Source organism: Erinaceus europaeus, chromosome 8 (genome assembly GCF_950295315.1).
Source record: "Erinaceus europaeus chromosome 8, mEriEur2.1, whole genome shotgun sequence".
NCBI lineage: Eukaryota > Metazoa > Chordata > Mammalia > Eulipotyphla > Erinaceidae > Erinaceus > Erinaceus europaeus.
Genome location: NC_080169.1, coordinates 114,414,618 through 114,437,473, shown reverse-complemented (window position 1 = coordinate 114,437,473; position 22,856 = coordinate 114,414,618). Strand labels below are relative to the sequence as shown.

The following is a 22,856-nucleotide window of genomic DNA, read 5'->3' as shown; positions in this document are numbered from 1 at the left end:
TATCCCTCCCTCTATTTGTCCCCCTAAGCTCTCATCTTTGTTTCCATCAAAAATAAATAAATAAATAATATTTTTAATTAAAAAATAATTTGGGGCCAGGTAATAGCATGCCTGGTTAAGTGCACACATTACAGTGTGCAAGGATCAGGGTTCAAGCCCCTGGTCCTCACCCACAGGGGAAAAGCTTCACAGGTGATGAAGCAGGGCTGCAGGTGTATCTCTGTCTCTTTCCATCTTGATTTCCCCTTCCCCTCTCAATTCCTCTCTGTCTCTATGCAATAATAAATTAAATTTAAAATAATTTAAAAAACAGTCAGTTCTCTCTCCTTAAAACCCTCTACCCTGTGTGTCTTGACTCTCCTATTATTATTTTTAATGCAATTCCAGGCATGAACAAGGGATGATATGCATATACTCTACTTCTAAGCCACTCTCCTGATCTGATATGATATTCTTGAGAGAGATAGAAAGAGAGAGAAGAAAAATGAAAAGCCCTGCCCCAAGATCCATGCTGTTCTGGAAGCCCTCATATGTTCCCTGGGATCAAACCCTGAGCCTCACACATGCAACGTGGGCGCTCCACTGCTGAACCACCTCCCCAGCTTCCACTATCACTTGTTAATGAGTTGTATACAAAACATATTTCCATGCTAGACTATAGATTGTACTTAATGTTCTTTTCTGTTCAAGTTAAGAAGCATAATGACTAGCATTTACATATATATATACATACATATATATTTTTTTCTTTTAAATCAGGCAACACCCAATTAGCTTCTTCACTTTTTTTCCTTGTTGAGTTAATGACTAATTGGGAAATGAAATCCCATCCGGAAAATGTCCCGAAGCCAATACTTCACTGGGGAATTAAAAACACTTGTTTGCACACTCATATTCATTTAGAGGAAGATTAGTATTCCATTGCATTAATTAGAGGCAACATAGTTAGATCTAAAGACAGTCTATTTACAGACAAAGAAATTGTGCTTACATCACAGTGTTGGAGCTTTTTCGTCGAATCTGGATTCCAAAAGGATTGTTCAGAATACTGACATCATACAAACAGTTTTCAGGGGAGCCAACCGGAGAGGGAGGAGTGTTCAGAGGCACAGGGACCTCATACCTTCTATTATTGGGATCATAGATCTGACAAGAAAAAAGATGGGAACTTTCTGAGAGAATCACAGGACTAAAATCCCTCATGTCTAATATATTTCTGGACATTTTTAAAGTTTAATTTCTCCTCCTCCTCCTTTTTTTTTCTTCCAGGGTTATCACTGGGGCTCAGAACAAGCACTAAGAATCCACTGCTCCCAGTGGCCTTTTATTTTTGTTTCTTTTCATTCAATAGGACAGAGAGAAATTGAGAGAGAACGGGTAGATAGAGAGATGGATGGAAAGACAGACATAGTAATATAACCAGATGTACCACTACCTCATTCCTGTACAAGTTCTTAAAGACTAGTTCTTATTTATTTGATAGAAGTAGAGATAAATTGAGAAGGAAGGGGAGGGTACAGAGGAGAGAAAGAAAGAGAAACACCCACCACACTGCTTCATTGCTCATGAAGCTTCCCCCCTGCAGGAGAGGTTAGAACCCAGGTCCTTGTGCAAGGCAAAGTGTTCACTCAATCAGGAGTGCTATCCTTGACCCTGTTTTCTAGACGATTTGTATTATGCCAGAAGTCATTAACTGTCCCAAATACATGAGACTAACCCACCCATTTTCCCCTCTTTTCTATTTTTAAAATATATTTATTTATTTATTCCCTTTTGTTGCCCTTGTTGTTTTATTGTTGTAGTTATTCTTGTTATTGATATCGTCATTGTTGGATAGGACAGAGAGAAATGGAGAGAGGAGGGGAAGACAGAGAGGGGGAGAGAAAGACAGACACCTGCAGACCTGCTTCACCGCCTGTGAGGCGACTCCCCTGCAGGTAGGGAGCCAGGGGCTCAAACTGGATCCTTACTCTGGTCTTTGCACTTGGCGCCACCTGTGCTCAACCCACTGTGCTACCGCCCGACTCCTGCTCTTTGCTATTTTTATTAGATAGGGCAGAGATAAATCCAGAGGAGGGGGGGATATATATATATATAGAGAGAAAAATAGACACCTGCAGATTTGCTTCTCTATTTGAGAAGCATGTTTGTTGCAGTTGGGGACTAGGGGCTCAAACCCAGGTCCTGGCACACTTGGTAATGTGTGTGCTCAACTGGGTGCACCACCACCCTGTCATAATTTTTTAAAATTATTGACCTGACCATTTCTTAAAGATTTATTTAATCTCAAAAGAGAGAGAGGTCAAAGCCCCTCTCCAGCTTAAAAAAATATATAAAATGGGAACACTGACAAAAAAAAACATAGGATAAGAGGGTTACAGCTCCACATAATTCCCATTATGGGAACTCCATATCCCATCCCCTCCCCTGATAGCTTTCCTATTCTTTAACCCTCTGGGGTATGGGCCTAAGGTCACTGTGGGATGCAGAAGGTAGAAGGTCTGGCTTCTGTAATTGCTTCCCAGCTGAACATGAGTGTTGACAGGTCAATCCATATTCCCAGCCTGCCTCTCTCTTTCCCTAGTGGGGCAGGGCTCTGTGGAAGTGGAGCTCCAGGACACCTTGATGGGGTTGTCTGCCCAGCTTTCTAGTCCTTTTTTCCAACTATGACACCATTTCCCCAGACAATAACTTAAGTCACCTGCATGTTAGATGTCAGCTCAGACTAAAACTAGTAAGGTCATGGGCCCCTTGGAATATATCTAAAATAGACCTACTAGCTTTTTTCCAAAATGGAGACCCTAAATCTTTATGTGCAATATTCTTGTCTTTAGGATCATGATTAGTCAACAATTTGTTCTGCCTTATATCTTAACTCTTTTCAGCTACCAGGTTCCCGATGCTATCATGATGCCAACCTCTTCAGCTTTTATACTGTCAGGGATTGAAAGCTACTCCAGCCCCTGAATGACCTTGCTGGCTGCCACATTGCATTTTTGTCATTTTAGAGGACACTGGACATCAAAATATGGTCCTTCAATTTGCAGCATGTTAGGAACTCTGTTAATAATCAAGATGACTCAAGGTAGATGGAGGAAGAAAGGAGCCTTATTTATGTGAGGCCAGGAGCTCAGGTCCTTCTGATAAATCTGTCCCTGAACAAAGGGATGATACAGTCTTACACAGGGGGTACAGGCTTGAGAGCAAAAAGTATCATTACAGAATCAGAGGCTACAACGTTAAGGGGTGGGACTTGTACCCATTGCTCAGGGTTTGGTTGCCTTGGTTACTGTTATCTTTCCTGCAGAGCTGTATCTGGGTAAGTTTAGTCTCAGCATAAGATACACCAGTGGGGGTGGGGAGGCTACCTTTTGGCTCATAACCCCAGAGGGGGAGAAATATCACAAGAGGGCTCTAAACCCCAACTCTATCAAGACCTTGAATGCGAAAAGGTAAAAAAGGGTGGACATTTGGAAGTAGCAATGGGTGTAGTTTTGATTTAGAAAGAAAGAGAAGGCAGGCCCATAGGGAAAACAAAAGGTCAAATATGTAGGAATATAGATAGTTGTAGAAATAATCGTCAACCCATATCTGTGACCTTAGGAGAACTACTGCAATTCCCAATAGAGGGGATGGGGACACAGAACTCTGGTGGTGGGAAAGGTGTGGAAATGGGATAATGCTGTAATATCACAAATTTGTAAATCACTTTTAAAAGAAAGAAAGAGAGAGAGAGAGAGAGAGAGAGAGAGAGAGAGAGAGAGAGAAAGAAAGGACCAGCAAGCCAAGAGAACCCTGTTATGGGGGGGGGGTCAGAATGAGTGACCCAGGAATACCTTGAACTGCAGCATGCTCTCTGTGTGATATATCACGCTCACATTGAGGAGTGGGATCTTTGCAGAGAGAGGTTCTGAGGTGGCAGCTGCTGCTGGTGGTGGCGCTGCTTGTACAGGCTCCTGGGGTCTCAGGGAGGCAAGCTGTGCGCTGATAACCCCCAGCAGGTACTGAATGTTACTGGCAGCATATCGAGGGATGGTGTCGTAGTAACAGCTCGGCACACCAGGAGCATTCGTGGACTGGAACAAGAGGAAGAATTCACATCAGTCTGATACAACATCTAGAGACCCTTAGCGACTCTTACATCATGCTCACTATTATTGGCTGAATTTCATTCCTGGACCCCCCCCAACCCAAAAATACATTAAGTTCAAATACCTGATCCCCAGGAATGCAACATTATTTACAAGTAGGATTTCCAGATTTCTCCCCTGGATATGCTTATACTATGTGTTTATAATTTGATTGTGAAACATTTGTAAACAGGCCTCAGTACAAAACAGAAAGACTGAAAATACAATAAAGGTTTAAGAACCTGTAGAAAATCTGAGATAAGGCAGGTGGTTAGTGCAGGCTGGCCTTCACTGGGTGAGCAGTGGCAACAAGCAGAGTTGATGAAGGTCAACCAAAACTTTGACTGAGAAGGTGGCTTCTGTAACCCTAGCTAGCTTCTGCCCTCCTAAAAGGTAGCCTCCCCACCCCCACTGGTGTATCTTATGCTGAGACTAAACTTTCCCAGATACAGCTCTGCAGGAAAGATAACAGTAACCAAGGCAGCCAAACCCTGAGCAATGGGTACAAGTCCCACCCCTTAACGTTGTAGCCTCTGATTCTGTAATGATACTTTTTGCTCTCAAGCCTGTACCCCCTGTGTAAGACTGTATCGTCCCTTTGTTCAGGGACAGATTTATCAGAAGGACCTGAGCTCCTGGCCTCACATAAATAAAAGGCTCCTTTCTTCCTCCATCTACCTTGAGTCATCTTGATTATTAACAGAGTTCCTTAGCAGTCTCCGTATTGAATGGGGAACTCTGGACTCGTTAAAGCACACGTGGAGAGAAGCTTGTGAGACTGGGATGATGGTTGTTTGCATGTTTGTTTGCTTTGCCACCAGCTGTCACTGGGGTTCAGTGCTTATACAATCCCACCATTCCCAGTGGTCTTTCTCCTTTTCCAATTTTTGAGAGCGGCAACAGATAAAGGGAGGAAAAAAAGAGAAAAAGAAAGAAAGGAAGGAAGGAAGAAAGGAAGGTAGGAAGGGAGGGAGGGAGGGAAGGAGAGAGAAGGAGAGAAAGAAAGAAAGGAGAAAGAAAGAGAAAAGGGAAACAGGGAGAGAAGAAGAAACTGAGAAGGACAAACACCTGCAGCAGATCCCCCCTGGCAGACAGGGACTGAGGGCTGGGAACTGTCCTTGTTGATGATAATGTGCACGGCACATCTACTGAATAGTTAAAAAGGGGGGGGGGATTAAATATTATGAGTGAGTGTCCAGTTGGTGGTGCACCTGGTTGAGCACACATGTTACCATGAGCAAGGACTCAGGTTCAAGCCCTGGCTCTCCACCTGCAGGTAGGAAGCTTCACAAGTGGTGAAGCAGTGTTGCAGCTCTCTCTCTCTCCTCTGTTTCCCTGTTGACTTTATCCAATGAATACTCAATATTAAATAAATAAATAAAGTGAGTGGAGGAAAGAGAGAGCTGGAGTGACAGTGAGGGAGGAGCCAGCAATGGCCACACCAAAGATGACAAAGTAGCAGGCTTCAGCGGGCTCAGCACCCTTTCTCCCTGTGGCATGATTATTGCTTAGTCCAGGACTGAAAAGTGCTTTCTATCAGGGCCTAATCTCCCATGAGATAGCTTGACAACTCCCTGCTCATCATGGGAACACCATACTTGGCTCTTACCTCATAAAGACATCCACGACTCTCACAGTTTTCCTTGAGGACATTGGGATCCTCAGGGTAGCAATCGAACTTCTCCATGTCACTGAAGTGAAATGTCCACTGAATGGAGAATTCTTGTCCCAGCATAATTGCCAAATCAAAGAGTTTCAGCACCTGTAGAAAGAGAAGGGAGCCAGGGTGAGCAGAGATGAGAGAGAGAGAGAGAAAGAGAGAAACCCATTGCTTGAGTTCTGGAAGTCAGGACAGGCATGCCGATTCTGCTTCCAACACATTTTAGCTGTGGGATATCTGGAATATTACTTATTCTCTTCTGGGACTTTTGACTTCCCCATTAGAAAAGTTAATTTACGGGGACTGGGCGGTGGCGCACCTAGATGAGCACACATGTTACAGTGCACAAGGATCCAGGTTCGAGCCCCCAGTCCCCACCTACAGAGGTAAAGCACTGTGAATGGTAAAGCAGTGTCGCCTGTGTCCCTCTGTCTCTAGCTCCCCCTACACTCTCCATTTCTGGCTGTCTCTATCCAATAAATAAAGATAATATATTTTTTCAAAGACTATTTCAGAAAAATGAATTTGGCTTATTCCTGGTCTTTCTTAGTTCTTGGAGTCACTGTGAAAGGCTGAACGGGAAGGAGTTTAATCATGTTGAGGAATCAGATCCCAGCTAAGGAGTTTAGATCCTAGCCAAGGTGGTTTTTTGTTGTTGCTGCTGTTGTTGTTTCTTTTGTTGTTGCTGGTTTCAGGGCAATGCAGTCACCCAGTCTGGCAAGCTTGCTCCAGCAAGAAAATAGATTAAAATGATATTGATGGTAAGGATGACAGAATGGAAAATAGCACAATTGCTTTCAGTATTCATTTAAGTCAAGCACAAGAATAATCATTTGACATGCCTGATTGCTTTTGATACTGGAAAGAGAACTTGGGCTGTGAATAATATAACTAACCCTATTTAACAATGTTGGAAATTAAGGTTCAGAGAGGTCTCATGCTTTGTCTCAGATCTCACAGTCGGGGAATGAGTACAACTGGGAAACCAAACCCGGGGCCAGGTGGTGGCACACCCAGTTAAGCACACATAGTTTGTATGAAGAGTGAGGACCAGCACAAGGATCCCAGTTTGAGCCCCCATTCCTCCCCTGCAGTGGGGGTGGGGGGTGGGGGGTGGTCACTTCACAAGCAGTGAAGCAGGTCTGTTAGGTGTCTGTCTTTCTTTCTCCTTCTCTATCTCCACTCCCTTCTCTATTTCTCCGTCTTATGGAAAAAATGGCCTCCAGGAGCAGTGGATTCATAGTGCGGACACTAAGCCCCAGCAATAACCCTGGAGGCGAGAGAGAGAGAGAGAGAGAGGAAACCAAGCTCTTACTCTTTGTTCTGTGTAGTGCCAAGTGGAAAAAGGCTTCCCAAAAAAATGCCAGGTGTTGCACTGTTTGAAATATCCAACTAATCAATCATATCTTTTGTCACATAAAGGGCCCAATCTGCAAGGAAGTCATTCAGTAAAAGCAAAGCCAGCTTGCCCTTGTTTCTTTGTTTTTTTTTTTCTTTTTTCCAACTATCATTTTCCCTAATAGTATAGAACCACTTCAGACATGGAGACAAATATCACCTGTGCCTCAAAGAGACTCTTTAAGAAGATAAATGTGCAAATTCTTTTTTCCAGAACTAACATATGTATTGAATCTTGTTTTACCTGTATCACATTTGGGATCAGGATGTCTCATGCTGAATTTACCCAGAGAACATCCTTGTCCTGGGGTCCCAATTCCCACTTCTCAGTACGAACTCTGCTCCCGAGCTAATATGTTTGGCACCTGCGTTGTTTGTTCTCTTTTGACATCCTCCTTGCTCTACGGTAGGGTTCCCTGCCATCCTGGCCCTGGGACTGCTGCTCAAAGTCAACAGTGCAAGGCAGAGTTGGCTGTGGGAATCTCAGATCAGGGTTTTCCACAGGGGTTCCTGCAGGCTGCACCCATTCCCACCTTAGTTGAAGCACTGTAGACATTGTTTATGGAGGGAGCGTCATTATTTTCATGAGTGACACTAGCAGGTTCCTTGTCCATTCCCAAAATTATGATGTCTGTAAACTGGAGGTTGTTAGGGTCTCTGTAATTTGTGCAATTTTTATTTATAAGCCTTGCCTGTAGGCGATTCTGGGAAACAAAAAGTAAGATGTTAGTTCAGAGACAACTCTAACTGTGCTCAGTAGCAATTCCATTTGTTTTTCCTTTTGGAGAACTGAGGAATCACTGAAAGAGATGTTACTAACCCAGGCTCTTAATCGTCTTAAATCTACTAGCAATAGATCTCTCACTTGCATTGGTTCTGGTTACTTATTGATCCTGTTGGTTACAAAACACTTTCCTGAGCTTAATGGTGGCACACATGGTTAAGTGTACATGTTACAGTGCACAAAAGCCTGGGTTCAAGCCTCCAGTCCCAATCTGCAGGGGGAAAGCTTTGCAAATGATGAAGCAATGTTGCAAGTGTCTCTCTGTCTCTCTCCCTCTCTATCTCCCCCCTCTTGATTTCTGGTTGTCTCTATCCAATAAGTAAATAAAGATTGTTTTTAAAAAAGAAAACATATTATTAACATTATCTTAACATTATCTTCAAGCAGACAAGGTGTGTGTCCACAAAGAGACCAGCAGACACAGAGACCAAGGTGCACACATCCACACCAGGCAGTGCCCGAGTCATTTTATTTTTCTAATATACATAAAAACTATTATTTGTATGGGGCTGGGTGGTGGCACACTTGGTAGAACATTCATATTACCATGGGCAAGGACCCTGGTTCAAGCCCCCAGTCCCCAACCACAGGGAGGAAAAGTTACAAGTGATGAAGCAATACTATAGGTGTGTTCTATTTTGCTTCCTTTCTGTCCCCCTTGCCCCCTCAATCTCTCTCTGTTCTATCAAATTAAAAATTATAAATTCAAATTAAAAACTAGTCAGTACAATAAACAGGATTGTGCTGAGCATTTTGCATGTATAATTTCATCTGTTCCTCATAACCAACTAGGGATCCTCGCTTTTCAGATGAAGAGATTAAAGCCCAGAGAATTGAAATAATTTATTCAAGTTTTGTAAAACTTCCACTGACTAAAAATAGCCTAGATGGTCTTTTTGGGGAGTGAATGCTTAGACAAAAGATAGTCATCTGTATTATGGCATTTTACTCTAGAACCTAAAAAGATAAACAGGTGGTTTATTGCAACAACTCAAAAGATGTTCAGTGAAGCAAGTAAGGAGGTGAAGGATGACTACATAAAGGTTTCACTTACATGTGAAATATGAAGAATTAAACACACGAATGTGAAAAACAGAAGTCAGTCTATAGCTAAGACTGGGAGAACTGTACTGGTTATCTATTGGGGTGGGGATGGATACACAGACCTTTGGTGACAGGAGAGGTGAAAAATAAAAAAGACTATACTGTAAAAAATTACTCAATAAAGCTCTAAAGTTAAGACAACAGCTCAAAGGTATTATGCTCAGAGAAGTCAGTGCCCAAAGTTTTGTGCTAAGTAATTCCATTTATGTAACCTTTCTGGTATACTCATAATGGAATATACACACACTTCTTTCCTGTTTTCCAGAAAGTAACAAGGAGTTCTTTACAATATTCATTCTATTTTTTTTTAATCATTAGAGCTTCAACACTGTGGAATAAATTTTTTAGGCAGCAACATAGACAAAGAGATAAAGAGAGAGACTGAAAGAGATTCAACATTGATTTCTCATTAAATGAGAACCTGGGTGGGAGCATATGACAAATTATTCTGATTTTTATCATCTAATATATTAAACACAAACTAAAACTTCCCTTTTAATTTTCATCCTTCCCGGCACTATCATCCAAGCACTATGCCTGTTCCATTGGCCAAGCAACGAATGTTAACTTAAAAAAATAATTCACAGAAAAGAACATATAGAACCTGGAAGGTCAGGATTAGGGCATAAGTCTTTCATGTTTGAGGCCCAGGTTCAGTGCCCAGAATCATCATATGCCAAATCAGAGTATTACTATGTCCTCCATAACAGTAAATAAATAAATGTTTGAGGAACAAAAGATCATATACTGTATATAATTAAGAAACAGCACTGAAGGAATCATGTTACATGAAATAAGCCAGAAAGAGAAGGATGAATATATGATGATCCCATTCATAGACAGAAGTTGACAAGTAAGAATTAGAACTTGGACTGGGTTTGGTGTATTGCCCCATAGTAAAAGACTCTGCAGGGCACGGTGGATTCTCAGGTCCATCGCAGGAAAGTAGAGGTAGAGACACAGACCTTTGGTGAAGGGGACAGTATTAAACTATACTCTTATTTAAAAAGGAAAAGGAAAAAAAACATTACTTACAGAGGCAACAGAGAACTCATAGAGAATACAGTTATTTTTGGTAACAGCATCTGAAAGAGAAAAGTAGAATATTCTCACCAAATGGTGCAGAGGAACAGAATAATTGGATTTCTCTCTTCACTAGAATATCTTCACAACCTACTTCTGCTTCATGGACTGTTTCACTCTTCCTACAGGTAAATAATACATTTTCTAAACTCCTATGATCTCTTGTGGTACAATTTTCTGGCATTGGGAACATTTAGACTTGCATTTAAAATTAGGATTAGCCACAGTATAAATAAACTGAGGGGTCAAGAGTTTTTCAAGGTCAATATCTATGTGTTATTTGTCTTTATATCCCCTGAATAAAATGCAAGAATAAGTAGTTAATAAATACTAATATACGTTCACTCTATCCAGAACAGGATTTAAAATAATCACAGATCTTAAAATTACCAGAGAAGAGGCCAGGCAGTGGCACACTTGATTAAGCACACACATTACACTGTGCAAGGACCCAAGTTCAATCCCCTGGCCTCACCTGCAGAGGGAAAGCTTCACAAATGGTGAAACAAAGCTTCAAGTGTCTTTCTCTATCTTTTTCCCTCTCTATCTCCCCTTCCCCTCTAAATTTCTCTCTGTCCATAACAAATGAGTAGGTAAAACATTTTTTAAAAATTACCAGAGGTATTTATGTGAAAATCTTACAGTAGGAAAATGTACTCTACAAATTGGATATGTCCCCATTAATTGTAACCAAATGATTCATTTATGCATCTGTTGATAAGATAAATTGTGTAGTATACATCATGATACCCAGAGGATATAATAATTAAACTGATAAAAACTATAGTGCCTATTTGAGTTGCTGTCAGTAGTATGCAACAGATTCACTCGAAGTTTATTTCAATGCACCATACTTGATTATATGAACTTTTAGAAGAAAATGATTCTAAGCTATACAAGTAGGCATCAGTGATAATAGGACTAGTATTCTATTAGGTATCCCATAGTGACTAGTTTTCGCTGAGGACTCCAGGGATACTGGTGTCATGAGTGAGCCTACCTAGAGATACACCATCATCCCAGTACAGTTCTCCCTTTGCTTCTCTCTTATAATCCAAGGCCACAATGAGTCCCAGTGGTTTCTTCCGGCTGTAAGAGAGCAAGTGTCAGCATGAGAGAATGAAGAGATAGAACTGTGTTGAACTAGCTCTCTTCACACTCTGTGTAAGATAATCCCAGAATTTAGGGAAGAAAACGGAGTATAAAGATCTCGTGGGTAGAAAGCATAGATTCTTTATAAATGAGCCTGGAAAGAATGATAGAATGAGGTAGTTCTTGCCCAGAAAAATAGGTTTTAGAAAATAATAAAATATTGCACTTCCTAAGTGTTCCCTTCTACCAGGCAGTCTTCTAAATATCCTGTGTACAGCCAATCACTTATATTATTCCCTTTAACTCTCACAGTAACTTTGGAAAAATCAAACTATCTCCATCCCCAGTTTACAAATAAAAGAAGCACAGAGAGGAAGATGTCCATGGCAGCATATCTAGTATGCCCCAGAGCTGGGGCTTGCACCCCAATTTATTGGCTCTTGACACTGAAGCTAAGCTGACTTTCTTTTGATGACCCTTATTCTCCTACTTAACTTGCATTCTCTCATTCCCAAAGGAATCTCTTGGAGGGAAACCTCATGGGTGATTATTATAAATTTCCTATGTAATCTGACTGAACCTCAAAGTGAAAAATGACAAAAATGAACTGTCAGGAGAAAGTGATTTTGACCTATAGAAATGGGCATCATTTAGCCCAGTTAATGAGGACTAACACTGCCAATCTCCCCCCCCCCCGCACATCCCCAACATTGCCAATTTTTTACTAACCTTTAAAGGAAGGAAGAAAGATGATTGACTGGGAGAGTTGTCTCTTTGCTTGTTCTCTTTCTTACCCAGTTGCTTCTCCTGTAACAACCAGCTCCTCAGAGCATCAGAATAGTCACACTTAAGAAGACTTGGGAGCTTACCTGGCTTCTGTGGTTATATTTGGCTGCTGGGTGGGAAATATATAACCGCCTCTAAGATGAAGTCCTATTTGATCCTGTGGTAGTGACATCTCCACCCATTGTTTTCTCCATTGGATGGCCACACCCTGACCAGAAAAAGGAAAACAGATCTCATAAGAGGAACTTATAAGATCATCCAGAAAAAAAAAAAAAAAGCAAAGGGCTAACTAAAGTACAGTGACTTGCCCAGGGCATCAAGGTGATGGAAAGCAAAGCAGACATTCTAATCCACCCAACTGCTTCATAGCCTGCCATGATTTATTAGCTGGACCTCAATTTTCTAGACTTTCCCCATCTTAGAGTCAGTTTGATAGAGCAAACATTTACACCGACCTATCATGCTTATCCACATGACAGCACTCTGTATATGAAAAGACCTTACCTATCCATAATCAACAAAATGTGAACCTTTGTAGTATAGTCCACCCCAAGTTCCAAATATTGCTGTCTTTGATTTTCCCTTTCTAGAGTCAGGTCTCTAAGCTGAGTAGAAATGTCTTACCGTCTCATAGTCATACCAGGTGGCATCAGGTATATATGCTTTCACACGGTTCACACCCTATGAAAACATGATAAAGAAGAGAATAAGTGTACTATTTTATAGTTTATACGGCAACCTCATGTGATGTTGTGTGTGATCCTATCAACAGTCCTATATGATAGTATGATGAGTTCATCTTACAAGTCAAATATAGATACTCAGAAGCAATGGGCTATTTATCCAAAACAGAGTTGGACCTAGAAGCTGTTTGTATTGTTTCAAGGTCCTTGAAATTTTCACATAACTAACTTAGTGAGTTACGTGGACAATTAGTCTGACAGGTGGGAGAAGATGGAGTCACCCAGAACCCCAGGGATGCCTTCCTATAGGATTGTTTGCTTGTGAGCAGGTCTACGTGAAGTGGGCAACCAAAACACTGTTTTTAAGTGGACTTGAGTACACTTTTCCCAACCCAAACTCAAGCTCATATCCTCTCTGGTCAAGAAAAAAACACAAGAGGGCTGGGGGGACAGCATAATGATTATACAAAAAGACTTTCATGCCTGAGGCTCCAAGCTCCCAGATTCAATCCCCAGCACAACCAAAAGTCAGAGTTGAGCAAGTGTTCTGGTTTTCTCTCTGTGTCTTTCTGTATCTACCTCATTAAAAATTAAATAAATAAAATACATTTTAAAAAAAGAAAACACGTAAGCCAAACTCACCAATATATTGAAAGCTCTGTCAAAAATCACTGTTTTAGGCTTAATGTCCTGGATTTGAAGGTCATTTTTGAAAAATGAACTTTTTTTTTTTTTTGCTCAGTTAGAGCAGTGGGACCAAGAGTTGCTATTTTGTTTGATTTTCAAATTTTCATTACCTCTGTCACTGTGTTCATATTTCTATTGATATGCAGCCAAAGATGCTGGGGTGGGAGATAGCTTATTCAGTTATAGACTATTGGGAAATTGTGAGGATGTGGTTGAGCTTGGCAGGGCTTGACTTGAGGGGATATCTATCCTGTCAGTCTCTCTCTCTACTGAGAGGTTGAACAAGGAGGGACATCCAAGGTTTGCCCTGTCTTATCAGACTCCTGGCCTCACAAAACACCCTGCATTTTTCTGCCTCCAGGAGCCTGGCATTCCTTAAAATATCAAGCCAGCTCCCCCTGCTCCACCCTGCATTCCTGATACTATGGCCTATCTACATAATCATTGTTTTGCCTGAAAGATCCCCACCCATTCCATTCCTTTGATCTATCTTCTTTCTACCCTCAAGACTTTCCCTGCCTGCAGGATATTATTAAGCCTACCAGTCAAAACCCTCCCAACAGTTTCTAAAGAAGTTCCTACTTTTCCCAGCCCTTTTGCCTTTCTCTGCCCCTTTCCAAACCATGTTAACCATTTCCATTTCTCACTTGCCAGTTCTGGGTCTGCCTTTTAAAAGCCTTGGCTCTCTGATCAATAAAGAATTGAATTGCCTTGCCACCATGAGCTCTGTTCATGAGTCATCTCTCTTGAGTTGCTGAGTGAGTAGCAGCCCAGGCTGGCTCCAGTCATGTTCTCTCCAACCCAGAGAGTATGCGCTCAGGAAGAGGCACCCCTATGCTAGCCCAGCAATAGACAAGAACGTGAAGACAAGTGTTATATTTCACCCTGTTGCTTATATTATAAACACACTTGGTATAAAACAGGTGTGATGAGAAGTCCAGGTCCCCATAAGAACTGCTCATGTATATCCCATGTAGCTGGGTCCTGGTAGAACCTGGAAAATAGAGAAGGCAAGTGAAATCTCTTATAGGACAGGGGTAACTTGCCTTGTTACTACTAATGAGATAAGTGAAAATCTGATCTGAAAAGTATTCTTTAAGGGTCAGAAAACTCACTCATGGACAACAGGCCTGGCCACCGTGTCCCCACGGGTATGCGCATGGTAGAAAAGGGTGTAGAGATAAGGCAGCAAGGTGTAGCGGATGTTCAGATAGTGTTTGGATGAATTCACCAGCAGAGAGTTGCTACCAAAGGAAGCAGGGTCCTGATCCTACAAGGAAACAGTGGCCATTATTATATAGTTCCACCCTAGCTGAAAAATCTATCTTTGTCACAAGGATTTGTCTACAATGAAAGTAGTCACATTTCCCAACTCAGAAGCTATTCAAAGCATTTCCAGATGGAAATGAAAGTCTGCGGCCTTGTTCTTTCACTTTAGATATGATAAAATCATATCAAAGAATAAATGACAGCTGGGGAGGTGGCTCAGCAGAGAAAGTTCAGGAATTGTACATGTGAGCACCTGAATTCTATCGCTAATATCACATATGCAAATGACACTCTACCCCTCACTTACTTGTTGTCACTCTCACTCTCACTGCTAATTGCATAAAATACCCAATGAAAGATCACATGCAAGTGCCAGAGCTTAAATTAAGGCATATCTTCCAAAGCCAGTCTACAGAGCCCAAAGAACTTGCCATGGAGACAAAGGGGAAATCCAAGAAATTTCCATTGCTTCTCTTGAAGATCTTACCACAAAGTTAGGACCATTGTGATTCCTTGATAATGGATAAAATGCTCCCAGCTGCATCCACCTGGTGCAGAGCTCCTCTGTGACATCATTCATATAACCACAGATGTTGGCACCTACCTGGAGATTAGCGCACACACAAGCACAGTGGTCAGTGAGAGAAATGGAAACACTGACTGTCTACATTGGTGATGAAGAAAAAGAGAGTCTTTTACTCTCATTATGGAATCCAAGGCTTTCCAGAAAAGCCCCCCACATAAAAGGAAGAAAAAAAAAAAAAGCAAGTGTTTATCACAGGTCAACTTATAAGAGTGATGGTTATACCAAGTATTCTTCTTTGATATTCTGCTCTTAATTTCATACTTGGCTATAGAGTGATGTTCTACTGATCAGATTTTTCTGGAATATCAATACATTTTACTCATGGTGTCAACTTCTTACCTTAAGATATTTCGTGGAGAACAACACAATCTCAAAATTTATTATCATATCTTAAGATACCAGCTTTTACCACAGCGATAAAGTAGGAAAGTGGTTACTCTGGTAATTTAATGGTAATGGTAACCTGGACTTCTGATGACAGTTGCAATGGAACACTAAAGGGTATAGGACTTATGTTCTTTTGTTTAGTGGGAAACTCACCAGTGGAATGCCAAATAGGTTGAACTCCAGAATACTTGGGATGGACCATCGAAGATCATCCCATGTGGCTGCATTGTCCCCCAACCAATGACCAACAAATTTGCCAGAACCAGCAAAGGTAGAACGTGATAAAATGAAACTCCTCCTATTGTGGAAGATATTCTTCATGGCTCTGAAGAGGAACAGAGTTAATTGAATGTGGAGTGATATTTGAATATTCAGAGCTAACAAGGCAGCAAAGGACATTCCAATCAACTTGAAGACCTGGTCAGAAAATTAGCTTCATGTCTTTAAGTGATCCTGTCCCCACTCTGAATTAGCTCTCAACCTCATTTTCTATAGGACAGTACAAAGCTCTAGACTGAAGCTCCCAAGGAATTTCTCTAGGTTCCTATTCTCTTGATTATATTGTCTCTATCTTGGTGGTTTTGGTTATGCTCTGGCTCTTTCAATAATGCATCAAACAAGGTTTTAAGTTTTTAGTTCATCTTCCCATTTAAAAAAATGTTCAATTACTTTGGTTCCATGCCTTTGCTTTCCATTCACAATTTAATTTAGCTCAGGTTGTAACCTTAGACTCCTTATGTCAAAGAGAAGAGATTGTACTTTAGCTGGACTCTAACACTTGAGTTCTTCTGAAGCTTCAGAGATGACTATTAGTAGTTTCTAGTGTTAGGATATGTTCATCTACACAACACAATCTCAACTTAATGAGCTATTTAAAGATGACAACTTATGCTCACTATAAAGTTTAAGCAATTGAAATATTAAGCATTATTTTCAGTACAAAGTCATTCAGTGAAAGAATGACTGCATTATGTATCAGTTAAAAGCATATAGAAAGGAAAGGAAAATAACTTAAAACACAACATCAGACTCAGAATTACCTCTGAGTAGGAGAACAGAGGGAAAGCTAAGTGATGACATGTAGGCAATTTTACCTAGTTTTTGCTCTAAAATTCTTTAGGTAAGTTCTCTACAGAATTGTCTCTTCCTCTCTTCTCTTTCTGTGATAAACAGCCCACACCTCCCTTTAGTATTCCAAAACTGAACAATACAAGTAGAGGGTGCTGATAATAGCTGAGTGCTATTGCCACCACCTTTCTGTAGGCAAGCTCTTTTTCCATTATAGCAAATGGTCTGAGTTAATGTCAGCACTAGACAGTAGACAATGAAGTCCTCACAGACAACATCATCTTTTCTTCTCTAACTGTATTGCAAAGGATGTTTTATTTATTTATTTTTTCTATTCCAACATGGCATTGTATGAATGTCTTTTGATTTTTTTAAAATAATTTATTTCTTTATTGGGGAATTAATGTTTTACATTCAACAGTAAATACAATAGTTTGTACATGCATAACATTCTCCAGATTCCCATTTAACAATACAACCCCCACTATGTCATATGCAAAGGATGTTTTATAAAATAAATAAATAAATAAATAAATAAATAAATAAACTACAAATGGGTGGGAGAGACAGCATAATGGTTGTGCAAAGAATTAAATGCCTGGGGCTCCAAAGTCCCATTTTCTATCCTCCCAAACCACTGTGAGCCAGAGCTGACCAGTGCTCTGGTAAAAAACAAATTAATCTCGCCAACAACAAAAGTCCTGGACCAGATGGCTTCACAAACGAATTCTACAAAACTTTCAGGAAATAGTACCCATACTTCTTAAGCTTTTCCATAAGATTGAAGAAACAGGAATACTCCCTTCCACCTTCTATGAAGCCAACATCACCCTGATACCAAAAGCTGATAGGGACAGAACAAAAAAGGAAAACTACAGACCAATATCTCTGATGAACATAGATGCCAAAATATTAAACAAGATCTTGGCCAACCGAATACAGCAACATATCAAAAAGATTGTTCATCATGACCAAGTGGGATTCATCCCAGGAATGCAAGGCTGGTTCAACATCCATAAGTCAATCAATGTCATTCACCACATCAATAAAAGCAAACCCAAAAACCACATGATTATCTCAATAGATGCAAAGAAAGCCTTTGACAAAATCCAACACCCATTCATGCTCAAAACTCTTCAAAAAATAGAAATAGATGGGAAATTCCTCAAGGTAGTGGAGTCTATATATAGCAAACCTATAACCAACATCATACTCAATGGACAGAAGCTGAAAGCATTCCCCCTCAGATCGGGGACTAGACAGGGCTGTCCACTGTCACCATTACTATTCAACATAGTATAGAAAGTTCTTGCCATAGCAATCAGGCAAGAGAAAGAAATCAAAGGAATACAGATTGGGAGGGAAGAAGTCAAGCTCTCTGTATTTGCAGATGATATGATAGTATACATAGAAAAACCTAAAGATTCCAGCAGAAAATTACTGGAAGTTATTAGGCAATATAGCAAGGTACCAGGCTACAAAATCAATGTACAAAAATCAGTGGCACTTCTTTATGCAAACACTAAATCTGAAGAAGAAGACATTCAGAAATCACTCCCATTTACTGTTTCAGCAAAATCAATCAAATACCTAGGAATAAAGTTGACCAAAGAAGTGAAAGACTTGTATGCTGAAAACTATGAGTCGCTACTCAAGGAAATAGAAACTGATACCAAGAAATGGAAAGATATCCCATGCTCATGGATTGGAAGAATAAATATCATCAAAATGAATATTCTCCCCAGAGCCATATACAAATTTAATGCAATACCCATCAACGTTCCACCAAGCTTCTTTAAGAGAATAGAACAAACACTACAATCATTTATCTGGAACCTGAAAACACCTAGAATTGCCAAAACCATCTTGAGGAAAAGAAACAGAAATGGAGGCATCAAACTCCCAGACCTTAAACTATATTATAAAGCCATCATCATCAAAACAGCATGGTACTGGAACAAAAATAGAAACACAGACCAGTGGAACAGAATTGAAAGCCCAGAAATAAATCCCCACACCTATGGACATCTAATCTTTGATAAGGGGGCCCAAAGGATTAAATGGAAAAAGGAGGCTCTCTTCAATAAATGGTGCTGGGAAAACTGGGTTGTAACATGCAGAAGAATGAAATTGAACCACTTTATCTCACCAGAAACAAAAACCAACTCCAAATGGATCAAAGACCTAGATGTCAGACCAGAAACAATCAAATACTTAGAGGAAAACATTTGTAGAACAGTTTCCCACCTACACCTCAAGGACATCTTTGATGAATCAAACCCAATTGCAAGGAAGACTAAAGCAGAAACAAACCAATGGGACTACATCAAATTGAAAAGCTTCTGCACATCCAAAGAAACCATTAAACAAACAAAGAGACCCCTCACAGAATGGGAGAAGATCTTCACATGCCATACATCAGACAAGAAACTAATCACCAAAATATATAAAGAGCCCAGCAAACTTAGCACCAAAAAAGCAAATGACCCCATCCAAAAATGGGCAGAGGATATGAACAAAACATTCACTACAGAGGAGATCCAAAAGGCTAACAAACATGAAAAACTGCTCTAGGTCACTGATAGTCAGAGAAATGCAAATTAAGACACTTAGATACCACCTCACTGCTGTAAGAATGGCATACATCAAAAAGGACAGCAGTAACAAATGCTGGAGAGGATGTGGGGACAGAGGAACCCTTTTACATTGCTGGTGGGAATGTAAATTGGTCCAGCCTCTGTGGAGAGCAGTCTGGAAAACTCTCAGAAGGCTAGACATATATGTTCCATATGATCCAGTAATTCCTCTCCTGGGGTTATACCCCAAGGACTCCATAACACCCAACCAAAAAGAGCTGTGTACTCTTATGTTCATAGCAGCACAATTCATAATAGCTAAAACCTGGAAGCAACCCAGGTGCCCAACACCAGATGAGTGGCTGAGAAAGCTGTGGTATATATACACAATGGAATACTATGCAGCTATCAAGAACAATGAACCCACCTTCTCTGACCCATCTTGGACAGAGCTAGAAGGAATTATATTAAGTGAGCTAAGTCAGAAAGATAAAGATGAGTATGGGATGATCCCACTCATCAATAGAAGTTGAGGAAGAAGATCTGAAAGGGAAACTAAAAGCAGGACCTGACCAAATTGTAAGTAGGGCACCAAAGTAAAAACCCTGTGGTGAGGGGTAGACATGCAGCTTCCTGGGCCTGTGGGGGTGGGAGTGGGTGGGAGGGATGGGTCACAGTCTTTTGGTGGTGGGAATGGTGTTTATGTACACTCCTAGCAAAATGTAGCCATATAAATCACTAGTTAATTAATATGAGAGGGGGAAAATCAATTGTATGTCTCAAAGTTTTTCAAAACACAAACTGAATCTTTTTAATATATAGGCTGTGTATTTGATATGTGGACTCTCTCAAAAGCCTAGACCAAGTAGATTAGAAGCATCCAATAGCACAGCTATATACAAGATACTGGGTACTGTACAGCAAACCATAACAAAAGGACTTTTCAAAGTTAACCCAATTACCAAATAATGTGATGATAACATTAACTATCGATTGTCTTTTTGAACCCTAAGACAGCAGGAACCTCACATCTCCACTATAGAGCCCCTACATCCCCCAGTCCTGGAACCCCTGGATAGGGCCCACTTTCCCGTATGCCTCTCCCAATCCATATCAAATAATATTGCATCCGCAGATCACAACCTAACCAACTCAACGATTGCCACCTCAACATGCTTCACTTCAGACTGTGTCCAGAGACTTCACGTGTGGAATAACAACCCTTCAGCTTTATTACTCAGGTGAGACCTTTCCTTTCATAGTATACTCTAATTTCATCTCAGGTGGTTCACTTTCTAACAAAGTCCCAAAACCTAGATATACACCAGTTTCTGTGAGAGAGCATATGTTCACACGTATCCATAAACTACTGCAAAATATATACCTGAAAGCAGAAGTACACTAGATTTTGCAGTGAGTACCTCCCTAACACTTCCTCTCCACTATTCCAAGCTTTGGGTCCATGACTGCTCAACAATTTGTTTGGCTTCGTATGTTAACTCTCTTTTCAGTCACCAGGTTCCAGATGCCATCAGGATGCTGGCCAGGCTTCCCTGGATTGAAGACCCCACTAATGTGTCCTGGAGCTCAGCTTCCCCAGAGACACACCCTACTAGGGAAAGAGAGAGGCAGACTGGGAGTATGGACCGACCAGTCAACGTCCAAGCTCAGTGGGGAAGCAATTACAGAAGCCAGACCTTCTACCTTCTGCAACCCTCAATGACCCTGAGTCCATGCTCCCAGAGGGATAGAGAATGGGAAAGCTATCAGGGTGGGATATGGAGATTGGGTGGTGGGAATTGTGTGGAGTTGTACCCCTCCTACCCTATGGTTTTGTTAATTAATCCTTTCTTAAATAAAAAAGAAAAAACAAATTAATAATAATAATAATAAATTACAATATAGGTAACTTGTTTAAGAAAGTCCAGGGCTCCATTCTAACAATTTAAAGACCAAAATCATATGGGTAGGAAGGAGAAGAAGACTCACTCCTTAACTCCTATGCCTATATCTCTGTTTATTTAGACCCACAGGTATTTTCTTTTTATTGACTCTGTCTAGAGGTTTTATTGTATGCTGCAATCAACAGTTGAAAAAGAGTGAAACTGAAATACAAAAAAAAGTTATCTGAGGTCACAGTTTTGTTGGCCATTATATATACTATTCTGTTTTTTTTTTTTTTGTCTTCCTAGCTTAAATGAACAATCTTATTCAAAGATCCTTAAGTCTTCCTTTTTAATGCCTCAGACTGCATCTCTTTATAGTCAGGTCCTTATATCTGAAAGAATTTGGTCTTTGCTGAAAGCTTTACTCAATTCATATCATTTAATATTGCATTTGCTGAGCTCAAGCAAAGCAAAGCAGCCAGTACCATCACAACACACTGCACTTCAGATTGTGTCCAGAGACACCAGATGTGGAATGTCAGCGACAGCACTCTGCCATCAAGTTGCAGATGCTACCATGATGGCAAACTGATTTTCTCGGACAGAGGACACCACCAATGTACCCTGGACCCCCATCTTTTCAGAACCCTGCCCCACTAGGGAAAGATAGAAATGGGTTGGGAGTGTGGATCAACCTGCCAATGCCCATGTTTAGCAAAGAAGCAATTACAGAAGCCAGACCTTCCACCTTCTGCACCCCATAATGATCCTTGGTCCATGTTACCAGAAGAATAAAGAACAGGAAAGCTTTTAAGGGAGGAGATGGGATAAGAAACTCTGGTGGTGGAAATTGTGTGGCATTGCACCCTCTTATCCTATGGTCATGTCAATAATTTTATTTTATAAATAAAATAATAATACAATTTTTAAAAAATAATTTGGTCTTTGCTCTCAGCCTAGAGAAAAGTGGATTTCATTCTTGCTCGAAGGAGTAGAACAGTATCTACTATTCTCAAGCTAGATGCCCAACAAAGATGGAACCACACATCCATATGACCTAGGAGTCACATTTTCCTTATCCCCAGGTTCTACTGAGTAACAATCTTAGCTGTTGTAAAACCAACATTGTCTATGGCCCAAAGACCAAACGCTACTATTCTCACCATTTGCTTAACACAAAGTTAGAAAGGGACCTCTTTACTCTCTCTCTCTCTCTCTCTTTCTGTCTCTCTCTCTCTCTTTCTGTCTCTTTCTACCTTTCTCTCTCTCTCTCTTTCTGTCTCTCTCTATCTTTCTCTCTCTTTCTGTCTCTCTCTACCTTTCTCTCTCTCTCTCTCTCTCTCCCTCTCTTTCACTCTTTCTTTCCTTTTTGGACAGAGATAGAAGCAAGAAGGAAGGGTGAGAAATAAAGGGAGAAAGACGTTTACAGCACTGCTTTACAACTCATGTAGTAACTTTCCCACTACAGGTGGGAGCTGGGGGTTTGAACAAGGTCCTTGTGTCCTTTACAAGGTGCAATCATGAGGATAAAGTGATGGTAGGAAATGAAATGTGATTGTTTTGTCCTGCTTTTTATTTATTGCCTCTCAACCACCAAGTTGCAGATGCTACTATGATTTCATCCTTACTTCCCTGGGCAGACAACCTCACCAATGTGTCATGAAACCTCATTTCTCC

The 22,856-nt window shown here is 40.7% G+C and overlaps 1 protein-coding gene across 1 annotated transcript in view; it reads right to left on the bottom strand.

The window, feature by feature from the left end:
* The window catches only part of LOC103112856 (probable maltase-glucoamylase 2), a 109,366-nt gene that overhangs the window by 48,337 nt on the left and 38,173 nt on the right, over positions 1-22,856 (bottom strand). The window contains exons 15-26 of the mRNA XM_060195670.1: positions 15,803-15,974; positions 15,164-15,280; positions 14,523-14,677; positions 14,317-14,401; positions 12,662-12,718; positions 12,121-12,245; positions 11,160-11,248; positions 10,112-10,161; positions 7,722-7,892; positions 5,740-5,892; positions 3,837-4,076; positions 992-1,146 (exon numbers count right to left, since the gene is read on the bottom strand). Of these exons, the coding sequence (XP_060051653.1) occupies positions 992-1,146; positions 3,837-4,076; positions 5,740-5,892; positions 7,722-7,892; positions 10,112-10,161; positions 11,160-11,248; positions 12,121-12,245; positions 12,662-12,718; positions 14,317-14,401; positions 14,523-14,677; positions 15,164-15,280; positions 15,803-15,974 (1,569 nt within the window). The remainder of the gene's footprint in view (positions 1-991; positions 1,147-3,836; positions 4,077-5,739; positions 5,893-7,721; positions 7,893-10,111; positions 10,162-11,159; positions 11,249-12,120; positions 12,246-12,661; positions 12,719-14,316; positions 14,402-14,522; positions 14,678-15,163; positions 15,281-15,802; positions 15,975-22,856) is intronic.